Source organism: Notolabrus celidotus, chromosome 11, assembly GCF_009762535.1.
Source record: "Notolabrus celidotus isolate fNotCel1 chromosome 11, fNotCel1.pri, whole genome shotgun sequence".
In the NCBI taxonomy this organism is placed as follows: domain Eukaryota; kingdom Metazoa; phylum Chordata; class Actinopteri; order Labriformes; family Labridae; genus Notolabrus; species Notolabrus celidotus.
Window position 1 is genome coordinate 29,722,046 of NC_048282.1, and position 24,123 is coordinate 29,746,168.

The window sequence follows — 24,123 nt, forward strand, 5'->3', positions numbered from 1 at the left end:
GTTTAAAACCTGATTCTAAAAAATGTTAATACCACATGACCAGCTATGTTAGTCAGATCCTCTGATGCTATTTCAAAACAGCTTTTTAGTCATATTCATTCATTCATAATTTAGCTAATTGCATCTCCTCAGTGAGCCAGCACCACATTTTTCATCCTCCAGCTGAGGAAACACTTTTTATACCAGTTGTTGTGTTTGCTTCTCTTGTTATATAAAAGAGTGACGCTGTTTCAGAGAACACATCAGAGCAGTATGTTTGATTTATCCCCAAAAATTGATTGGTTCTATGTTCTTAACACAGATCTGCTGGTTCTGTTTTTCAGTCAATTAAGGAAATGGCACAACTAATTAACCTGTGGGGAGGTTAGCTGTGCTCTGGGTTGACATCATTACCTTTCTCGCGGTGAAAAACGGTCTCACAGAGCACAGCACTGACTCACAAAGCCAGTGTTTCAAATTCCTTTTAGCACCATAACGAACCCTGGAACCCACGACTGAGATCTTCCCGACAAAACAAAGGATAGAACAGGAAATTGGTGCCAGGGAGGTTCCAGTATAACATCCCAAAATGTGTTTATTTTGCCTTTTATTAAAAAAAATGTGATCGATAAATTGTAATGTGTTTCATAAGTGTTTGTTTTCATGAGTATCACCTTTCCCCAGTGTCTTATTCATGAGGAGAGAAGCTTTATAAATGTCTGCTTCTTATAAAACATCAGATATTGAAGCTTATTACAGAGAAGCTCTGAGTGCTTGATTTAAGGTCACTCTCTCCTGAGCGTCCTCGTGTTTGAGCCAACTCTAATCAACGCCACCACTCTGTGACCATCACTGTGATGAGGATGAAAACTCTACTTCACCTTCATGATTTAACAGAGGACACTTTATAATGATTCACATTTGAAACTACTGCTGGCCTCTATTTAGCCAAATGTCCTTTTTGTCCTCTGTGTCAGCTTTCCCACTCATGATCTGGGTGCAGTCGTTTGCCAGTGACAGTCTGGGAGTTGTGCAGGGAGGGAGCTTAACTCAGAATCAGATCCATGAGTGAATCGTGAAGAGACTCTGAGTCAGCGGAGACATATTCACCAGAGCCCCAAACTGCCCTTTTTGCTCAAGTGCCTACTTGGAAAAAAACAAGATTAATGTGTTGTTGTCAAGTTTGTGTGAGGTGTGGACTTAAAGGAGGCATAGGAAGGGGAATAAAGGAAGAATGCAACAGAGCTCTGACATAATGCTGGAATCACGGCATGAGATAGAGGGATAATTATTATGTTGTATCTGAGTTTATAGAAACCACCTTTATTCTTTTCTAATTACTTAATTGTATTTATTTTATTTTTGCACTCAAGGAAATAGTTAACAAAAGTTAACTTCTGGAGCAGTGGAGTATCCTTTTCTTAGTCTTTGTAAGTGCATCTCTGTGTGCCTGAACTTGCACCATTATTGAAATTGATATTCGTCTGTCAAGACTACTCCATCATTCAATTCTTCCAACATACATTTGTTTTTGTTCTCCGTCTGCCCTCTCCCCTGGCAAGTCCTGTACTTATTATTCTCCACCTGTCTCAGCAGTGGGCTCCTCTCCCATATAGCTGTTTTTTCAACAATTGTTTGTCAGATAGGGGAACAAAGATTAACAAAGGAGGAGGGTTATTAGCAAAGTCATGTCTCACCTTATCGTAATGTCAAATAAAAACCATGCTCAGACAGCTGGCTGTTAGATCTGTAGCTGATACAAAGAGAGAACAAGATATCAGCTGCTGTTCTGGGCGTTCCTTGTGTCTCTGAATCACCTTGCCATTACTGCCAATTATTATTTGTCTTCTGGCTTGAGAGGGCTGTTGCTATAAACTCAGAGAGGCTAAATTGTATTCTTTGTACGCACATAGCCATAACAGTCAAGTCAAACCTCCCCAGTCCCCAGCAGTCAACAATATTAATGCTTCTCTATTGCTCTCTTGTGGTTTCCCCACTTTGCTGCATCAATATCTCTCAACCTCTCTCTGAAGCATGTCTTGTTTATGAAATGTAGGGTTGTAGTTGCTCAGAAACCAAACGCAGACCCCAGAAGACTATGATTTTGTTCATGTGTCACACTTCAGACATTTCTTATCCAAACACGTATAAACTCTAAAGAAACTTCTTTATTGGATAGTCTTGGTGAAAAAACCTTGACATAAACTGGATTTTCCCAAAAACATTTCAATGCATTTTTATAGAAATGATTACTCATGACATGACAATGTATAAAACATCTACATTTCTAGTCTAGACATAATAAAAAAATACAAAAACTTAAACATGTAAACATTGATAAACAGCTGTATAAGAAGTGTTGTATGCTTTAGAGAAACAGTACAGTATCACAGGTGCAGTTTGCTTTTTCTTATCCCCTCTTTCATCACTGAGGCTCTAAATAATGATCCTTTACCACAAGAACATCACCAGCACCTTCATGGTTAAACTTCAGGATTCTGTGTTAGCAGTACAGTCAGAATTAGCTGCCTTTTGTCTTGTGATCTAACTAAAACTGTCCTTATCAGTGCAGGTTCAAAACCATTGTATTTTTAAAATCAGATGTGAGATGTTTAGATAAAGAGATCATATTTTCCATTTTTATTCATTTTTGAAATATATTGTCCAAAAAACAAACTTAACTAATTTAAAGTGAAGGTGTCTCCTCGTTTCAGCTCGGCCTCAAGCTCTAAAGTCTGTTGTGTTGGCTCCACCTTGGAGGTGCAGTTTCTGAGTTCAGCTTTCAGCTCAGACAGCTGCTGAGCATGACTAGAGAGAGTCCCGTTCACTTGCAGGAGGACCTCGCTAGATTGTCCCTCCAACTCCTCCCTGATTCTCTCTAGACCCTCTGCCAGGGAATTTAGGCCCTTGCATTGGCCCTCCACAGTGGCAACACGCCCTCCAACCTCAGTTACCTCTTTCTGGACCCCCATAGCTGTGCTCCGGCAGCCCTGAACCTCCTCAGCTAGCCGTCTCCTCATCTCCTGCAGCTCACCTTTAAGACGAGTAAGTCTGCGCTCACCTGCCCCGAGCATAGAGGCCTGGTGACCAACCAGCTGGACCACGCCCTTTATCTGCTGGGCTAGACGAGCCTCTCTCTCATTCCAGGAGCTGTTGGCTTGATCCACCTGATGGGCCACTGTTCCCAGGGATTCTTGGAGAGTTTTCATGGTTCGGTTGACCGAGCGGACATTAAACTTGAGGATTGTGAGCTGTCCTTGCATGGGATACCCTCCCTCTGCTTGATCCTGCTGGTCCCTGTTGGTTAGTCGCCTCAGGATGCTATGTAGTGTGGCATTAAGGCTACTCAAACGGTTATCTTGTACATCCAAGACCTCTTTCAAATTCTGCTCCTTGGCCAAGTTAGCACTTGGTACAGCGGCATCTCCCTGGATGAAAGCTGGGCTTTGAGGTGAGGAACAGGATGAGGAGCAGAGACCCTCAAGGCCGCTCAGTTGCTTTTGCAGTCTGTCCACATCCACCTCTAGTCTCTCCTGTAGGGACTCGAGTTCTGTCTCAAGAGCAGGAACAACATGACCCTCCAGCAGTGCAGGAGCAGTGGCATTACCCAACTCCTCAAAGGCTGTCAGTAAACGGTACTCCAGTGCCTTCATCCTACCCTCCATTCTGGACTCCAGGCCCTGTCCTGTCGTGGCTCTGTCGAAGACACCATTCCTCCCTCCAGGCTCATCACTTCTAATCTTCCCAGTCAGGTTGAGTTTGTCCTCTACGTAACCAAGACGTCCTTCAAGCATTCCCTCTATGTGGTCCCTGTGTCCACTCAGCGCCACGCTCAGGTGCCCCTGGGACTGGTTGAGGCCTGCCACTGATGTTTCTATTTGCTGCACCCTTTCCATAAGGCCACTCACACTACTGGTGCAGCCCTCTGTAGCCTTTAAACCATGGATCTGTTCCTGGAGATTTCTTAGCTCTGTTCTTAAGTCTGTTGTACTCTCCTCCAGAGCATCTTCCATCTGCTCCTGCCTCTCACCTTGCTCCCTCAGGCACTGACGACGCACATCCCCAGCTTTCTCCTGACATCGACCCTCTGCACTCTCAACACGTTTCTCAAATCCACCAAGAATTTCAGTCCTTGCTTCACTGAGCTTGGCGTCCATCAACTTATCCAAAGCCCCTGGGGTATTTCCCCTAAGGTTGTCAGCAGTGCCTGATACCACTCCTGCTCTGTTGGACATTTTCTTCAGTGCTCCATCATGTCCCGTCACTGTTGCTTTCAGTTCCTGCAGTTCTTCTGTCTTAGCTTGCAGCGCTGTCCTGAGCTCCTCTACTCTTCCATTCAGTTCTGTGAGCCCTGGAAACACAAGTTTGCCATCAAGACCCCCTGTGGCAGCATCATCTCCAGGAATCTCCACAAACCCTACAATGGATGAACTAGAGGATACAGCCGGAGCAGGAACAGGACCTGGGGCAGCTGAGAGCAGAGCTGACAGCATCCTGTTTGCATCTTCCCTCAGCGAGGCTCGTAAACTATCTTCCAGTCCATTCACAGTTCCCCTCAAGGTCTCCAGGCCCTGGTTTAAACGTTGTACATCCTCCTCCATTCGAAATATCCGGTCTTCTGTCTCGCTGTCTAGAGGCTGGCCTAAAGAGAGAAAGAAGAAAGAAAAGCTATAAACACTTGGAAAATGTGTAAACTTGTATGCTTTGGTGTTAGAGCAGCACAAACTTGGTTAGATACTAAATGTTGTATCGGTCTTTTAGATCCCAATAGACTCTTTTAGTCTGCAAGGAGTGCAAAATGAGTGCAAAACTGTTTGCTCCTTTTCATAATTTTTTCATAACTTTTATTACATTTCATTACTTTTGTATCCATTTATAACAAATGTCAAAGTCTAAAACTACAAGAATAGAAAGGAAAGTACAAACCTAACGGCTCAACCTCAGGGTGTTCACCACCAGAGGGAGGAGGAGGGATTTCCTCTGGTATGTGTTCCTCAGGCCCTGGGCTGTGCTCATGGTCATGCTCGAGCTCATGTTCATGCTCTTGCTCATGCTCTTGCTCATGCTCTTGTTCATGCTCTTGCTCATGCTCAGTATGATGTGGTTCCTGGTGCTCTGGCATTGCCTCTGGCTCTGGTTGAGGAGCGTAAGGCTGGAAGGGAGTGTCTGGGTAGGAGGAGGAGCTCGGAGGCCCAAAGTGGCGCATAGGGTAGGGGTTAAAACTGCCGGTGGGAGGTCCTTTGGGTTGGCCCCAAGGGTTGGCCTTCACAACAGTGTTGATAGGTGGACCCTTGAACATGGGGCCTTTGTACTGTGGGCCCTTGAACTGTGGGCCTTTCATTGGCGGGCCTTTGAATGGTGGCATCATTTTCATTGGGTGTTGGTAAACTGGATGTCCCTCCATACAGCCATAACCAGAGTACCCGGGACAACAACGCCACTCCAGTTCGGTGACAGTTTTATGTGCCACCTTGTAGAATGGTTTGTACATCAGACGATACCTGAGGGGAACAACCAACCTTTTATCAGAAGCACTGAAGTAAAAAAATACCAGTTCTGCTCAAAGGCTGAATACCAAGATGACATAATAAAAACGGCTGAACACTCACAGAAGAGTTGGGCATTTTTGACCCCAGGTACACTTGTTGTACTCAGCTTTCACGTAAGGTGCTGCCCCATCCTGCACAGTGAAGGACACTGTCTTTTCAACAACATAGGCACAGTGATTCCTTTCAGAGAGGAGAGAAAAATAGGAAAAATAGAGGTTGGACACATTGTTCTGATGTCTGTTAGTTTTATAAACCTAAAATTTGCCGGTATAAGATTTAAATGGTGTAGATTGATTCTTCAGAAAAGGATATAGAGAGATTAAACTTACTTGTGTCTGCTGGTGGGTTTCCCTTGGTCATAGTGTGGATTGAGTCCACCTTTATACTGGTTATACTGGAACGGTCTGTAGAATTTTGTTTCGGCTACTGACAGAAATAGAGTAAGAAGCAAAACAGGACTCATTGCCATTGCAAAATGCATCCTCGAATATCCAGGTATTTGGTCAAAAAATCTGTGAAGGAAGTCTTCAAAGTGAGGAAAAGCTGGTTTCAAATAAGAAAAATGATGCCTCCATCCATAGAAGTCCAACTTGTTCTTCTGGAAATGATGGAATTGCCAGGCTTCTAACAAAGTATTTAAAAAAGTCTCAAAAAGGCTTCAGTCTCTGCAGTATACCTCTTCTTGCTGTGTTATAAAGCAGAATGCCACCCTGTGAATGTTGACCCTGACTCTTGCTGTGGGTGTGGTGGACCGAGTGAAAGTGACAACAGTCCACTGTGAGTTTGGTGGACTTCTAACTCCACTAATAGGGCCCCACTGACACAATCTGCATATCTCCTCCCACTTCAACCTCCTCAAAGTAACACCAAAGTGACACTGGAGGAGAGGGGACAGCCCTCACCTTCACACTTGATGTATTCCTGTGGTATACTGTGGAACTTAGATTCATAGAAATCATGCTTTTTTAAAATTATACATCCACTTCAAGCGCTGCCTCCACCAATAAAGAGAGAGGATGAAGGCCCATGAGCTATTTTCCCATGGTGACATCACGGCAACCCAGAGGGGAAACAGCACGTCACATCCAGAGTCAACAACACCAAGACTTATCCCAAAATAGGCCGCCTTTATTAGCATTTCTATGTTAAAGTGGAGAAAATGATTCACTAGAACATGTGGTTATAGTCATCAAGCTTTTATTTTTCTTGGAGTAAGAAGAAGACGTACTTTGTTGTGTGTTTGTCCCTTCATTGAGGAGGATATTTTGACTTGTCACAGGTATTGTTCATGCTGTTGTACTGCAACACTGGCACGGCAGACTGGGACACTGAATGTCGCAAAACCTAAACATATTCTATTAGAAGCAGCTCTTCCTTTACTGCCATAAAAGGTCAAAATGTCCTCAGAGGAACAAAGAACATTGTGACTTTGGTTGCAAAAATGAAAAGCACTTTGAACTAGTGCAGATTAAAAAACAGCACTGAACGATTGAACATTTGACAATGGCTTTGCTCCAAAGCTCATTGTGTGATAACCCTATTATCCCCAGAAGCCATTTCCAGCTCCCATTTCCAATGAATGCCCTTATGATTACTTTAAAATCATCTTCCACAGAATGACATACGGAAAAGTCGTGATATTTTTTATGAATGGCATGAATTGCATATCATTAGGAAAGACACTCATAAACTTAATAATACAATAATACTACATCGGTCATAAGTTGATTATCTGAATCTGCAAATTAACTGGTAACCAGTGTTTTATGAAAAAGAAATACTCAAAAAAAAAGTGACTTAATATTATCATGAAATACAGTACTTGTGTGAAGTATTTTTTTCTTGCATGGATAGTCCTAACAGCATAAAACTTAATTTCATGAAAAAGAAAAGAAATCCTCTCATTAAGAGTCTTGAAAAATAAACAGAAGTCTGGTCTTTGGCTTCTTAAAGCTCCTATGAGGTTCTTTTGGTTTGTGTAATTTTTGACGCCCCCCTGTGGACAAAGCAATCTTTCTTGATTTAAGGGACGTGACGACTAAAGACGTTTTTTGTGCTGGCAACGCCGACTTTCTATTCAAATTATATGCAGCTTGGCGATATCAGTGCTTTTTGGTGCAAAAATTCTCTGTTACAACTGATTTTAATCGCTGCGCTCACTGCACTCTTAAATTGAAAATAGTTGAACTTTTGGAACACCGCCAAGGCTTTCAATGTCACATTTTAATCACCCACCAATCGGAATCAAGAAGGGGCAGGAATTCTGATAACTTTGTATTCAACAAGGTCTAGAGCTGCTAGCAAATCTACGATGTGATACATGGTATTGTTACATTTTCTTTGCTGATGCAATTAAATGAGAGCAAATAGAAGGCATACAAAGCATTTTAAACAGACTTGATGGTCTCTGCTAAGGGAAGTAGAAGTGCTACAGAACAACTTCCATAACCTAGCAAGAGTAAGTATCAGTGAGATGGACTGAAATTGAGGCTGTGGGCGCTGTCTCTGTTGGTGGACGTAGCCCTTCAGTCCTGAGCTTGTTTAATCTGTTTCTTGACAAAAAATGTAATCCTGCTCTCTTTAAGCAACTTAATGAATCAATCATCAATAATTTTCACCTTAAAATGTGAAATTTTCAGTTATTAACTTTCTGACACCAACCCTTCGCTAGTTTAAGACATTAGAAGTTATATATAAAAATAGTCGACCTCCTTGTTAATGGTTTTCTTTATGTTTTAAGGTGATAAAGAGTAATTAGTATATATTTTTGTCTGTTTCACAGCCAGCTAAACACTCCTCACAGGAGCTTTAAAGCTCTTAAACCTAAACCAAAGTTATCTTGTGTAGTGCTAGATAGTGTGTGGTACTAAAGTAGTGTACATTTGATATTTATAAAAATCTGTATGGGAGTCCAAATGCTGATCTGGGGTCGCATTGTTGAGGTTGTATGATGGAAATCTGTGGAACATGTTGGGCTCTTTTACGCCGCACATGCACATTGACTCAGTTGAACCCCCGATTTGACAGCAAACCTCCAGGAACTTGAACAAATACAAATAAATACCCTGTGTTGAAGCCTGTGACAGTACACGCCCATACTTAAGTGCTTTGCCCCACAAGCCCACACATTCATTCACAACACAGGTCTTTGTACGGTTATAGAAGTTCAGAAAGAAGTCTGGCAGCTCCACTGTACCACAGCTTAAACACTTTCCACCGACAGGCCAGGCCAGCTACACAAGGCCGCGTTTTAACTGCATGTATTCATCACAGCCAATTAAGTGGAGGATTTTTTTAATAAAGCCTAGTATTAGAAATTTTAACTAAGGAATGGAATTCAGTGTCGAATTCTGGAGGACAAACTGAACCATCAAATGAAACCTCCACAGGAGTGAAGTTTTTGAAAGCTTTTCTTTTGATACATTCAAATAGTTCATTACTTCTCACTTTTCTCTCCAGTCTTTGCTTCTTTTCCATTACTGTGGGGAACGCAGGCCAGTGTTCAAACGAGTGTGTCATACTTGTACAAGGTGAAAATGTTCCTTGTTACAGATATATGGTGCACAAGGCTGTCTGTGACTGTCAGGACGGATGAGTAAGGCTGCAAAGATAACACCACGGCTCTCAGTTTTCACGTGGGTCAATGTTCCCAATTACTTTCTACAAAAATCTGAAACAGACCCTAAAATTGTTCTGCAAGTACAGTATCCAAGTACCACGTTATGGTGCTGCTGTTTTTCTTTAATAATTACAGTTTGTGCTCTTTTGAACTTGTTTTTCTCATTTTATTTCATTCAGCCGAAACAGTTCATGCTGTTTACACATTTGTAAACCACTGTCTACAGTGTAATAATGTTATGCAATGTATCAGTCACAGGGGGCAGAAAAAGGATTTTATCTTTTAATACTTTAAGTACATTTAGCTGATAATAATACAGAGGAAAGATTTCAATGATAAACTTTGACCTGTAATAGAATCTCTGAGTATTTTCTCTGAGACTGACCGCCATTAAAGTCCCACATTCTCACAAAAATATTTTGCTGTTCCCATTGTAACATGATCTTATTTTGAACAAGACCAACACTGCGCCCATTATTTATCAGGGATCTTTTGATTGACCCCTTTTTAGACGCAGGCCCATTTCCTGTATCCTGTTTGTCCCAGGTCCCACCTCCTCTACCTGGAAACACCCCGTTCAGTGCTGATACACAACAGCTTGTGTGTGTGCGTGTGTTTCATATTCTCCATGAGTCCTTTTACCTTCCGGGTTTGTAAACAAGCTCTCATTGTATGATGTGAAACATGTTGCAGAGCACACAGGCGGCCAGGCTCGGACTTTCTGCTGCTGTGAAACAAGTGCAGCTTTCTTCTGACGGCTCCACCCAGAGTTTCCCTTCAATGGCATCACACAGTCACAGCTGTTTTAGCCTCCACTCACCTGCCCGTCATAACGCATACGTCAGACTTAAGCTGTTCATTGACTTCTCTGTATTGCTGCATTATGAACAGGGTGAGGCGAAACTTGTGGGCATGCTCATGAGTCTGTGAGAGTCTGTGAGACATATGGGTAGTCACATTTCTGTTTATCCCTTCCCCATTTCTTTGTTTTGTTTTAACACCAACCCTCCAAATTCTGAGCTGGTCTGTAAATCATTTCATGTGTGTCTTTAGTTTCCAGCAAAGTCTGTGCGTTTCTGGACTGTGTGGCTTTGGCAGTGCTCTTCAAACAGTCCTGGCACCAATAGTGTTTGCAAATCATTTTCCTCTTTTTTTCATTTGCATGAAAAGCAAATGAGTTGGAACATGATCCAAAGGATACGGTTCTTTCTCTATTTTTTGAAGTCTCTTTGTGCACTTAAGTGAACTTCACCACCAAGATGAGCCAGGTAGATTCTTATATTGAACACTGTATGACACAGATCTGGTTTATAATTTCCTCCTCAGCATATTATTCCAGTTTGTGTGTATAAATGTAAAGAGAATAGAGTGGTTCGTTAATTTGTGTTTCGAGGGTTTAAGGGAAAATGTTAAAAATGCAAGTGGAGTTGTGGAATTTGCAGCATTGTTTGTTTTTGAGTGGCCTATATCCGCTCCTGTATGTTCACAGCCATGTACAAGAACAAACAGCAGTAATTGGCCCCAACACTTCACAAACCTGAACCTTACTTCCTGTGTCAGAGTAGAGTGTTTTTCTTAAAATGCCTCTTTATGAAAGATAGTTTTGTTCAAGCAAATACTCCAAAATATCCTGAAGCAGTTCAATAGCTCCTGATATTTCAGAGCCAGTGTGTTTCTCTGAATCTATCAAGAATGATTGATTCACTCTGAGGCGTCTCCCTCTCCTAAGATTCAAGTCGTTAGATAAAACAAATGTTGTCCTGAACAAACCTTATTTAGTGGCCACATGGGGAACCAGAGGTCGAGGCACACTTCACACATCAACCAAGAAGTTAGGTGTGTTTGCTGATGCCAGACTCATGGCAGTGTGTACACATCTGGTGACTGATAACACACAAAAGCAAGCACACTCTCACACACACACCTATGTCTCTCTGCAAGAATGGTCTGCTGTATAAAAATCCCTCTTTCTTAAAACTGGCTTTTCAGGCTTTCAATTTTTGAACCGTGATTGTTCCTGAAGAATCCTTCTTGGTTTATTTGTTTACACACGTCTACCTGTATTGACTTTCCTGTTTCAGAACAATTTGAAAAGCTCATACTGCATCATTTATGTCACCTTGACACAAACATGCAATATCAACATCTTTTAGAATCCATGAGTTCTTCTCCAGCTTAAATTAACTGCAAGTAAAGCTCAACGATTCACTTTTGACACACCTTTGACAACAAACAGACCACAGACTTTTAATGACAGATAAATACCAAATGAACCAAATCCAACAACTCACTAATACATAGTGTTAGCACATAGTAATCATAATACATCTTTTTTTTTAGTCTTTATACGCACCAACAGCACCTACAGGGAGTGAAGTTGACAGATAGCTAGCAAGCATTTGAATCCCTTTAATGTATTTTGCAGTATATAAATACACAAACACACACACAGATGGATGGTATTTGTTTTTTGTGAGACAGTCCCTGAAATAGAGGTTCAACTTTGATGATCTGTCCCTGCAACATATGCTTTTATATCGTTTTTTCTATATCCTTAGTCAGCCCAAACTTAAAGCTGGGGTTGGTAGTCAGATTTAGATACACCTTTTATTATACTGGTTAAAATTATCTTTATGTCCCGATGGCAATCAATACATAATGTGTTCTTAAAAAAGAGTGAAAAAAAGGTGCTATCTACAGCCAGAGTAAACCTGGGAAACACCAACCAATCCCTGCCATCAGGAGCCAAATTATGAAACCAATCAAATCCCGTCCTGCCGTTCTCCCCGCCTCCTGCGCGTACATTTCGTGTTTGTTTGTGTTTTTAACTTTCACTATGATAATTTTAACGTGTTTTCTTACCGCTGAGTGAGACATGAATTGACGTAGTGCAAAACTCAAACGATGTGCTGAGGACCGGTTTTGAATCAGTCATGATCATATGGTCGCAAATCAGCGGCGCTCATACATGTGAGCTGGGGCGTTGATTTGGAGGAGCTCCGAGGGGAGAGGGGGAAGGATTATACGGAGTACTGAGGAAATGCTACATTAAAATTCATTCTAGTTTTCTGTGGCTACCAACCCCAGCTTTAGACTGAACAAACTGGTGAAGAAGGCCAGCTCAGTCCTGGAGCCTCTGTGGAGGTGGTGGCTGACAGGAAAATTATCGCGTATCTGTCGTCTTTGTTGAACATTTCTTTTACATATATATTCTTGTTAAATTCTTATCTTTAAACGGGGAGAAGTCAGATGAAATTTCATTGTACTTGTACAACGACAATAAAGCCGATTCTGATCCTGTTGATATGTGAAAAACTTTATCCTAAGTAAAGGTTATGCTTTAAAAAAATCCCTCCCATATAAACAGCATGAGCATCCAAAGTAAAAGTACATCTAATGCAGAGTGGTCCATTTAGGAGTTATGTATATTAAATGACTGGACTATAAGTGGTGATGCGGTAATGTGCACTCACTTTAATATTGCAGCTGCTGTGGGTTAACATACGCTCTGCTGCTAGGTCATTTTTAGTTGACATGTATTTTGTGTAGCAATAGGAATTTTGATTTTAATGCACTTTTCATAACAGGTAAGCTCAATGTGCTTTAAATTGGGGGTAGAAACCCAGGAGCACAAAGTGTAAGAACAGAACTCAAGTCAATGAAATGCACCTACATAGCAATTAAACCTCAACAGCACAGAGAAGTCAAATCAAAACCTAGAAAAACACAACCAACCACACAAGTCCTCACATATGCACACACACCTAGAGTAACTTATCATTCCCTCAAGAGAATAGAGAGGTTTTTGAGATTAACTTTTAAAATAGAGACAGATGGACCTCAGGTCAACAAGCCGCTTGTTCCAGAGAGAAAGACTGCAGTAAGTCAACATCCCTTTACTGAGCCGAGACCATATTCTGGGGATGGCTAAAAGGCCTCCAACAACATTTCAATCAGGAGAGACACAGTTTGAAGATCAGAAGTTATTTATTACAACTTAATGAATAATGAAACTTGACAGAAATCTTTGGCGTAAGGACTCTATGGGGATAATTTTGCGAGCGTAGGATTAGGGAATTTGGCAGCAGAAGAAATCCCCCTAGAGTCCAGACACTGGTGGTGGTGGTTGATGAATTCTAGGAATTGAAGACTTTGCAGAGACCAGGTGGAGATGAGGAGGTGGAGGAGTGCGCACCACCAATGCAAGAAGGAACTAGCTGGAGAGAGAGACACATTTAAAAAGACAGCAGAAAGTTGATAGGCTGACAATAAGGGCGTGCCACTGAGCTATAGCATGACAGCTGCCACTGATTAACCAATGACAGCTCCGGAGCATGCAGCTGGAAGCGGGTGAGCTATTGAACGAGGGAGAGGAGAGTTAAACAACTGCTGTGATTGCTTTTATAGTCTTCCTGTCTGAACTTTTGCTAGAGCTACATTAATACATCACCTTTAAGGCTTAAATTTAACGAATAAAGACTTAATTCTATAGCCAGTGTTGCATCAATGTGTATCAAAGGTTCCTCTAACAAGAATAGATTAATTTAGGAATACTTCTAAAATAATACGTCTAATTCTGGGTACGGCTCCAAGTCATGATCTTCTTAAAACCTGCAAATGCACGTGTTGGAGCAAAAGTATAAGGGAACATTGAATTTAAGTATTCATAAAAGATCTATGTACTTTAAATTGTACTTAAGCGTTGTGCTTAATAAAATCTACTGGTTAAGTTTCCCTTACTGTTTACATGCATGAAACAAACAATACACTGTGGTTACATCAGTTATAATCAACACAAATAAGCAAGAAATTCTCAAGTTTTCAATTATTTAGGTGCCTAAGTTGTTGTTCTTTCAGGGAAAACAGTATTAAATCTATTAAAGTAATTTTAGTATTGTAAGTATGATATTAAACGAGTCAAATATGACTTTGTACAAAGAGAGTAAACTGTCTCACTGTAAACAGAATGAGGCTGCCCCCTTGTGGTGACTATTGGTTTGGATGTTAAGAGGAGAAAGTCTGTCAGTCCTACCTTCTATTCCAATATCATAGCTTTATAAACATCCAAAGATGGATCAAGTTAACTTTAAATTAAAAAGCATGAACTTACAGTGTTAGAGTATTATGTATTTCGACTGAAATTAATCGACTGGACAGGTTTTTGGATTTCTCTGGATTGACCTTAAAAATTATTGATGAAAAGAATCCCTTTGTTCAGCATTAAAACAAAAGCCAGCTGCTCACAGTGATCCTCAAATGTATACTTTTAATATTTGAGGCTCTTTGATGTACTCTCCTGTGGAAACTATTAATTCAAGCGCTTCCTTTCATCTTTCAGCACACTGAGCAGGCCAAATGTGTCCACGCTTAAAGTTTAAGAGGAGCCCCAATGCTCCAGTCTCCGTTTCCTTAGAAACATCTGCAGCAAAAAAACTCACACCCACACCCTGCCAATTACACTCTAACTACTAAGCAGGGTTTGCAATCCCATGAGCGGTTTGTGGTGTAACTGGGATGTACTACAATGAATTTCTGTGACCACTGTTCTTACTGTTGAGGCAGTAATGAATGAGAGGATCACTGCGGGTAATTCAGGCATCGGTTGTGGGAGGATAAAGGAGAATATGTGGCAGATGTTGTTCTCTGGCGGTGTCTTTTAAATAAACATCAATCATATGATGCAATATCAAAAACAGCGGGGAGCTCTGCCTTGGCATCTTTTGATTCTTAAGAAATAAAAGAGAGAGAGAGTTAAATTAGGACATTCAAAGCTTGGCTGACACACCGCCACAAGCCGTGATAACGTATATATCAAGAGAAGGATTGTAACAAGGAATAGTGGATTCTCTGGCTGAAGGCTTTCTGCACCCTCGTTAACTTGTCCTTAAACTAACTCTGATGCAGATTCTTAGGAAATTAAAATCTCCTTATTTGTGTTTTTAAACATGATACATAGCTTTTGAATAATACCAGAGTCCCTGAAGTTCTGAAGATTAAGAAAGGCTTTTGACCTGTAGATGCATTCTATGTTTTTGGGATATAAACTTAATTTCCTCCTCACTGAGAGCTAGATAAGTCCCCAGAAGTGTCACATGATGCTCAAGTTTCTTGTGTGTCATGGTTTTGCTAACATGTCAGGATTCTAATCAGCAAAACCACCTCATTCACTACACATCATTCTGCTGAATACACCCTGATACCAACCAAAGACAAACAAGTGTACACAAAGTATTGATTTAGAGACTACTTTGTTGATTTAAAAAGGATCCATACAGCTTGAAAATATAAAAATAAAGCCTGTGATTCCACAGGCAAGTAGTGCTTCCATGGTAACAGATTCTCCTTGACCTCCTTGCCGGATGTGAAATTGAACATTTCATTTCACGGTCAAGTGAAAAAGTTTGCCCACTCATTTGTTATAAATTACATCAAACTGAACATTCCTGTAGATGGTAACTTTAGACCAGGTGAGCTGGACTTCTGCAGGAGCATTTCTGTTGACATTTCTGTCCTCTTTCAGCTCTCCTTCCTCTCGGGGCTTTGCAGTCGACACATCTCTAAACATAAACAAAGCAAAGTCACAACTTTTACCGTTTTTGCTACTATCACTACTCCTGTGATTCCAGTTACTCTGTAGCGATTGGCAATGAAGAGATGCACTCACCTGCTCTATTGCATTGTCTTACTTCCAGCACAGGATGTTGCTCTACTTTTCCCTGTCAGAGAGGGTTGAGGCCAAGCGGCAACCTCCGGTCTCAAAATATGAAGCCCATTCGGAAGTGTTATAAACTGCAATTCATCAAGAATCCGCTTGAGGCTGGCTGCAGAAACACTGGAAACCACATGGACACCAATTCAAAAAAGACGATCTTTACAGCCTGGTTCAAAACACAACTTCGGTCTCTGTAGCTTATTTCTCTATCGGCACACACTGTACAGAGGGTGAATCTTTTTTCGGTTCAGTAGATATAAAGATTACGAGTTTTTGCCCAAATAAGGACATGACTGACTTGATTGACAGGCGGGAACACATACTGTAGCTGCTGGCTAGGAGGCTCAAACCCCGCCTTTACGTCACACTCTTTTGGATGAGTTCAGCATTTCCAATATGGCTCCTGCCGACAATTGGCTTCAAAACAGCACTCAGGAATAGATGGGTGACGTCACGGATAGGGATGTACCGCTCTATGCCATGTGCGTCTCCTACGTTGTCAGCACCGGCCGGTCTGTGCATTTTTGCCCAGCGGAGCATGATGGAGGATAACTACAGAGGCTCTGCAGTTTAGGTGCATGTCACACTTCTTTTGCTAACAAATCCACCAGAAACTTGCAACATGTGCAGCGCTAATGTTTCGACGGATCGGCTATTATCATCATCGGCAGACACCAAAGCCCAGGTATCAATATAGGTATCGGGACCCAAAAAAGTAGGATTGGTGCATCCCTAGACATGGATACTTCGTCCATTATTTATAGGGTCTATTGTTGAGGCCCAGTAGCTCCTCAGGTTGCTCTCACATCTGTGCATCCTGTGACCGACACTAATGTTTTTGCCACAGTGTCAACAGGCAGAGGTGAAATGTGTCAGAACTCCTTCCTGTGGTTGATTTGATATGATGTGTGTGATCAGGTTGTCCCTACCTTTGCTTTTGTCATTGAGGAATAATAACTGTTCTTATGTGGCTTCGACCAATCAGAATCAAGTATTAAACACAGCCTGGTAATAAGTCGGGTAGTACTTCAATATAACAAAGAAGTCTCATGGAAATCTGCAATTTCCTGCCATGATCAATGAAGTTCTTCTGTACTTTCGAAACAATCAGTGTCAGTCTGTGCAGCATCTGCAGGCATTCACCTCCTAAAATGATCAGGTGTCATGTACAATCCTGTTTAACATTTCTTGTTTCATGTGCTTCCTTGATCTCCCAAACCGGCTTTCATCATCACGCTTTCATCCCCACATTCACCTGCCTGAATCAGTCTCAGGAGGACAACCATGTTTTAGGATGTACAGAAACAGACCCGTCTTTCCTCTGCTGGATGTTTGAGAATCTGAACTGCTGCAGAGTCTGTTTTCTAGTGTTGCTGTTTGTTTCCACTTCCACCAGATATCAAGTGTGTATTCCTGAGCAGCTTGGTGTATAAGTATGACATATTTATGAATAGAATATGAGATCCAAAACTTTTATTTCAGTCCAGAGCCCTTAGGGACAATGTCTCAGCTACGCCCTGAAGCTCTAGTACGGTTTGTAGCAGTGGATAAACAAAATTCAGTTTGCCCTCCTTTTTTTTTAGATCTCTTTACATATTTATGTGTGCCTCATTTGTACTGGGAGATCCCATCCTACTTGGACATATGCTTCTGCTGATGCAGAGTTGATTAAGACTGTACTGATTAAAACCTTGTAGAAAGCTCATCTTTAACCCCAGCATTACTAAGTGCATAGCTTAGATTAGACACAGGTGTATGTAAAGAACTGGCTGATAAATTAAGGTGGGAAACATTTATCATTAGGCTCTTCTTAAATGGAAATTAAGACCCTCTTACTTTACTTACTTTATTTTTATGTAACAATGAAACTTTATAGTTGTCACTCTTTCCCTTGTCTTGTCCTTTACTGGTTTAAGAAAATTATTATTTGATTTGTCTTCTCTGGCTCTTGTTTTCCCATTTTGTTTAATTATAGTACAAATTGAAATTACAATTTTTTAAAAAAGATCTTGGAAAGATTTTGACATTTTGAATATGATTCAAGTTAGGATACAATAAACTTTAATAATACCCGACTAATGAGAAAGTCGGTGTTTGGAGCGGCTCAATTCTTGCAGTAGATGGGGATAGTATTCAAGTGCTCAATGAATAGTCATATGCACACAATGGAGCATTAATGATACTGATAACAACATGCAGGTGCTTCTCATCAGTGAATTAGAATATCGTGAAATGTTTAATATTTTCCTTAAGTTATTTAAGAAAGTGAAAATGTAGTATTTGGACTCATAACATGTGAACAAAGTGTTTTCCATTGTTTTCTGATTATGATTTTGATGATTATGGCCTCTTTCTGACAGCAATCTACCAGGAGATTGTAGAACACATCCTGCCTCCATCTGATGAAACATTTTCTAGAGATGCTGCTTTCCTTTTCCAGAATGACTTTGTATCCGCCCACAGTGCCAAAACGCCCACCAAATGATTTGCTGACCATCTTTCTGCTGTGCTGGACTGGCAAGCCAACTGGCTTGACCTGAACCTATCAAAGCAACCTGAGCTCAGTAACACCATGCTGGTCACCATGGTGAAGGAGCTCCAAGCAAGTACTGAGTGTGTAAATAAACAAACTTTCAGTAGTTTGACAGAGCTGTATTTTAAGTCCTTTTTGATTGATCTTGGGAAATATTCTAATAATTTGAGATACTGGAGTTATTATTTTCCTGAGCTAAAAGCCATCACATCAAAATTAAGGAACAAAAGGCTTGAAATCATTATTTTTGCATCCAATGAATATACAAAATCTAAATTTGCCTTTTTGAGTACATTATTATTATTTTTTTTTGCTTTTTTTTTTTATTTTCTAGGTTGTTAAGATGCAGCTGTGTATTCATGTGCACCATTCACTTGGTGTACACAGTTGTTGGATGTTGCACTGTGTAATTGCACACATAATTAAAATGCAGCTTGAGTACTATTGCACAGAAGGGTATCACAGTGAGAAAACAGTTGCACATAATAGTTGAACAGAGTTTTAATCCCCACATGTAGCATTATTATATGATCGAAGTAGATATTTCAAAGTAGAATAGCAAATATATTGACACGAGAAGAATTGATTAGTAATTATGATTGATTAAGTGTAGTGTAGTGGATGTGCTTGGTGCTGACGAGATCCTCTAATCCAGTGATCTGGTAAGAAATGTGACCGCGGGCTTGTGGGAGCAGGATCGGTGCTCTGTTTGTATCTGCCTCGATGATCTTGCAGCTCTTCTGGACAAAACCCCTCATAGAGGGTCCATCACAGTCAGGGCCCACTGCCCACAGGCGCGCACAGAGCTCCCTTTCTTTAAGAAAAGGCAATGGGGAATTCCTTAAGTTGGATGCTGCAGTGATGAGAAGCCTTTTCATCCGGCTGTTTTTCAGAGCCTCCACTGGCTGCGTTAATTACAGGGCCCGGGGCTGCACTTTGAGCTCACTGCGCTCATGCAAGCTCTTGAGAAAAAGCCGCGCGTCTGATTCTCACGGCACATAAGAAACCCACACACACATATACACGCACACACACACACACAAACACGTACACACAACATACTCAAATACGCACCGCACTTACGCACACGAACGCTCGCGTCCACCTGAACCAGCGGAACCAGTCAGGAACCAGTCAGCCAGCTGCTGCTTTGGGGACATTCCTGTCCTGTCTCCTGCAACTTCAGTCCGCGGACAAACACCAGCGGGGACTGACACCGCCGGGAGGACGTGAGCAGTGTGTTGAAGGGAATTTACGCGGTTAGACTCGAGAGGATGTGGAGTGCCATTCCTCCTGCCAGACCTCACTGAAACTTTTCACGGTAAACACAACACAGTGGAGAAGGCGGCGCAGGACCCGAAGCCTGTGCGTCTGTCACCAGAGACGATGGGAGACTTTCACTAGATCCACTTCGACACGGAAACACCATGGCTGTGGACGGTAGGACCCTATTTTGCTGTTTATTCTTTGATAAATCATCGAAATGTTCCTTAAAATAGCAAATAAAAACTTAACCATGGCAAGAGGTATGAGGTCGTTTGTTAAAACTAACACTTGCGAGACCGGTTTGCCAGCTATGTTAGAGGTCTTGGAACTAAACGCCTGCTGTACTGTCTCTGTAACATGATGTCAAAATGCGAAATTACGCACCGTGTGACGAACTTTATTTATTAATTTAGCTACAACAAAGAAAAAACCCAGCTTGGAAAGGGGTTACTTTGAAGTCAGTGCGTTTTGAACGCTATAAGGGACATTCTGGGGATTTCAGGGACTAGAACGGGGGTCGAGGGTGGTCCTATAAGGGGCAGTGACCTGGTGCTGAAATGGACAGCGCACCAGAAGAGACAAGTCCAACCAGTCTTTTGGTTTGTCTCCTGCAGTGGTCAGTAACTGCAAATAAATACCCAATTTCCTCTTCATCTGACAGCTACACTTTAAAGCCTTTGAGTTAATGTGATTTGCATCCTTTCATTTTTGCTGAATTCATTTGACTATATTAAAAAAGATGGAGAAGCTACAGTCAAACCCTTCAAAAGGCTTTACTGCAGTGTAGTCTTAAGGCAAAATACCAAATCAAACATATCATAAGCAGGCGAGACACTTTCCAGCATACTTAGTAGGATTTCTGTTCATGAAAGACTTCTCCTATTCGGTGTTGGCAGTTTTTTAGTGTGTTAGTTAATGAGGACATTTTTCCCCTCATAAACAGGCAGGGCTGGAGGAGGAAAAAAACTCAAGTCTGACAAGTGGTCTTAATTATCTTCATTTAATCCAGGAAGGGGGCATATTTGTGTTTACAGCTGCAGCCTGAGGGAGTAGTTCTACTGTGAAGGAGAGTTCATACATATAAATTCGGCGAGTTACACCTCAAAGAAACTAAAAATCGCATCCAGAGTTTTATTCATAATATTCTGAAGCTGCCGGTTTTGCCTTGATGATTGCAGGACTCGTCTCTGCTGCGCTCTCAGCAGGGGAGACGTTGAATGACAGAAAAGGGAGGCACAAAGCAAGAAAACCAAAAGACACTATTTCATCTCCTCAAACTCCCCGTCTCCCCTGACAGTGTCTCTCGTTCTGTCCTCTTTTCAAATTCTCTTAGTCGATTTAAGATATTGAAAAGCAACGCAAGTACACGCACAAACAGACACAGCTGTACGCATGGCTTCAAACACGAGAAGTAAGAGAAGTCATCCAATCTGGCACATGAATCAGTAATGACCTGTGGCTTTCTGCCAGGATCTCTGTGCCAGAAACAGCGTGTTTACTGTAGTTCCACACTTTCTTTAATTACTGGATGTTGTGCAGCCACCTGCTGTTGAGTGGGTTTGGATGCCTGCCTGCAGGCCGCCTTGTAATGATGAGAAAGTAGATCGTCTCACAGCTTTGACATTTCCCTACAAGCTCAGCACAAAGTAATCGTTGTATCTGAACTGTGACAAACTAAAATTACAGAGAAGCTTGTCCAGACTCAGGTAACTTTAAGTGTTTCCTCAGTAATAGCATATCTAGCAGGTAGGAGCTTGTACTATGTAATGAGATCATCCCTGAATGACAAGGTGTCTGCCTGGGTGGGTTCATCTCTGTCTTTTGTTTTCCTGTCACGCAGACTGAAGTTTTTTTTTTTTGCTGATCATAGCTCTTGCTGCTTAACATCATCAGTGCTTACATGCAGATCCGGCTGTCTAATCTTTACACCTCCTGCTTTGATCTCTCCAGCAGCTTCCAGTTTCAGTTTCTGCAGGCCAGCTGTAGAGTACAGAGCTCTGCCTGAGGACTTCAAGCACCAGCTGAGTCGACGAACAGGTGGGAATCTTACCTGGCATGACGGACGTGGGCAGAAAACAGCAGGAGGCAGGAGAGTGAAGCTGCTGCAGCAGCCGGGGACGGAAGCCCTGCAGGTACTGAACACCTTTGTGACCTCAACAAATCAAAACAGCACACCTGAGTCATAAACGGATTTTGTTTGACACCATTGGTTTTCGAAATTCTATGAGGTCAAGGAGACGTGTTTGTTTCTGCATAGAGATGAAGTCATTTACTCTTATTTGTCCAAAAGACTCTGACTGGGGTTTTTAATGGTAATTTGTCTGGTGAAATGTCACTGTGGGTGGGCCGAAAAACTGTTTCTGTAGGCCTGTAGTTAAATGTCCAACAGTAACTCTGGCAGGTTAAAAGCTTGGATGCTTCCATTATTGCTTATGCTTATTGTTAGCTGGGACTTCAACACTCCATACATTATTTAAACAATATGACACAGAAGGTAGTGCGCTTATGCTCAATAACAGTACACCTGTGGTTCAGTCACAGATAATCACAGCCATGCTAATGCTCAGTATAACAGTGGTGTATTGATAGAAGTGCGTGATAGTAAAAACTTGATAAGTGGAGAATCATACTTCTCATGCATCACAGGAGCTTATTGTTTTCACTGTTGTTTCTGGGGCTTCACCGTCAGGAGGGGCGAGCAGGGAGAGAAATATTCCCATGTCATTGCACTCTACCTAAAGGCATTTTATTTGTTCTCTGAACACCAGAAGTAGAGTACATGTTGTTAAAATCCTGGTTCTGTTACTTTCTGTATCAGGGCTGTAGTAAAAGTGAACTTCCTGGAATTTAATTGTCTGGTCCTGAATCATCAACACAACTGGCCCCATTAAAAGAGTCAGCCAACGTTTTATTATAGCATGGGAAAAAACTTTTTCTGTAGGGAGGCTAACTAGCTTGCACTTTTATAGTGGAGTAAAAACTTAACAACAGAACAGACATCTGTGATCTCTAATGGCACACAACAAAACTGCAAAACTGAAAACTGTTTTGTATCAACGTCTGTAGGATATACAGGGTAAGGTTGTCTGGTACCAATCTCAAGGATCAGAGCTGATATGGGCATTTTTTAACAGATTGAGAATCTGCAATTTGAGACGTTTATCTCACCTTGGATCTGTGGTAGACTGTCTAAATTGGAAGGTCAGAGTTCAATCCCAGGTCCAGGTGTCTCCATGCCAAAGTGTCCTTGGGCAAGACACTCAACCACCATGACCCGAGGTGCTGTGCCATCGGTGTGTGAATGGGATTAGTTAATACTGATGCAAGTTTTACATAGAAGCCTCTGCCATCAGTGTATGAGTGTGGTGTGAATGGGTGAATGTGACATGTATTGTAAAAGTGCTCTGAGTGGCCATTGGTTATTTAAACACAGTCCATTTACCTCGATCATTCATGTCAGCTGTCTCGGGGGCAAGCGGTAACCTCAGGCCCAGAGAAATGAAGCCAATGGGAAAGTGTTAAAAACTTCAGTTCCTCGAGTGTCTGCTTGAGGCTGGCTCCGGAAGTACCAGAAACCACATACACACCAATTAAAAAAAAGACCATCTTCACAGCAGAAATAAACATGTTTACAGCCTGGTACAAAACATGATTAGATATTAAGATTACCAGTTTTGTATAATTAGGGGCACAGCTGACTTCATTGACAGGCGGGAACTCTGTAGCTGTCAGAGAGATGGCTGAAAGCCCGCCTCAAATCTACCTCTTTACCTCATAATTACTCGACAGAAGTTGAGGTTAGCTTGTCCAATATGGCCCCCGCCAATGATAGGCAGCAAAACAGTGCTTCAGAAACAGACGTGTGACGTCATTGATATTACGTCCATTTATTATCCATCTATTCTCTGGGGTCGAGGATGCAGGGTTTTGCAGTCCTTTGGAGCTTTTTTGCTCCATGGTATGTACTTTCGTTTCATCACTACATTTCAAACGCTGCCCTAAGGGAGCTGTGAAGCAAAGTTTGTGAATCAATCAGAAAAAAAATGAAGTTGTATTTCCGAAAACATTAGGTGATTTGCTCTACCTTAAGTGGCAGAATCTCCCAGTACAGTAATTTAAAAGATATGAATCCTGGCTTGAAGTGGTAAGAATTAATCTCATTAGTTATTTCATAATCACTGTTTTGATTCATGTAACAGTAGTTAACTGCCAGGACTGCAACATATTGAACAAGAGCTCATTTTAGCACCATGACATGTGCAGGAAAGTTGTATTTTTTTCCCCCTTACTTCAACAATGCACACACAAAGCAAGTGTAACATGCACACACAAAGCAAGTGTAACGTGTTTCTAAATTGGTGATCCAAATGCATGTCTGCCGTCTTACCAACCTGAACATACGTACAACATTTTTCTCTGGTTGTCAGTCATTGTCAGGTTTTCTGGTCTGAAAAGTCTGAAAGGA

At 41.5% G+C, this 24,123-nt stretch overlaps 2 protein-coding genes across 12 annotated transcripts in view; one reads left to right on the plus strand and one right to left on the minus strand.

Moving 5' to 3' along the window:
* samd10a (sterile alpha motif domain containing 10a) overlaps nucleotides 1-24,123 on the plus strand; it is a 58,621-nt gene that overhangs the window by 28,813 nt on the left and 5,685 nt on the right. The window contains exons 1-2 of one of the 11 annotated variants that reach the window (XM_034695710.1): nucleotides 18,724-19,832; nucleotides 21,609-21,790. The exons of 2 other annotated variants lie outside the window; for them this stretch is intronic. In XM_034695710.1, the coding sequence (XP_034551601.1) occupies nucleotides 19,820-19,832; nucleotides 21,609-21,790 (195 nt within the window). In that variant the 5' untranslated portion in view covers nucleotides 18,724-19,819. Of the gene's footprint in view, nucleotides 1-18,219; nucleotides 18,505-18,723; nucleotides 19,833-21,608; nucleotides 21,791-24,123 lie in introns of those variants that run through there. 8 more of the 11 variants (XM_034695712.1, XR_004632976.1, XR_004632980.1 and 5 more) reach the window with 8 other exon arrangements.
* On the minus strand, nucleotides 2,661-6,009 carry emilin3a (elastin microfibril interfacer 3a). Its single transcript, XM_034695695.1, has 4 exons — nucleotides 5,858-6,009; nucleotides 5,589-5,708; nucleotides 4,906-5,480; nucleotides 2,661-4,609 (listed from the first exon to the last, which is right to left on the minus strand). The coding sequence occupies exons 1-4, from the start codon at nucleotides 6,007-6,009 to the stop codon at nucleotides 2,661-2,663; spliced, it is 2,796 nt and encodes a 931-aa protein (XP_034551586.1).

Excerpts from the sequence above, each read along its gene's own strand:
- emilin3a (XM_034695695.1), bottom strand. The coding sequence starts at position 6,009 with ATGCATTTTGCAATGGCAATGAGTCCTGTTTTGCTTCTTACTCTATTT. Across the intron at positions 5,709-5,857 it reads AAACCCACCAGCAGACACAA|GAATCACTGTGCCTATGTTG; the intron begins GTAAGTTTAATC and ends CCTCTCTGAAAG. Across the intron at positions 4,610-4,905 it reads CCCTGAGGTTGAGCCGTTAG|ACAGCGAGACAGAAGACCGG; the intron begins GTTTGTACTTTC and ends GCCAGCCTCTAG.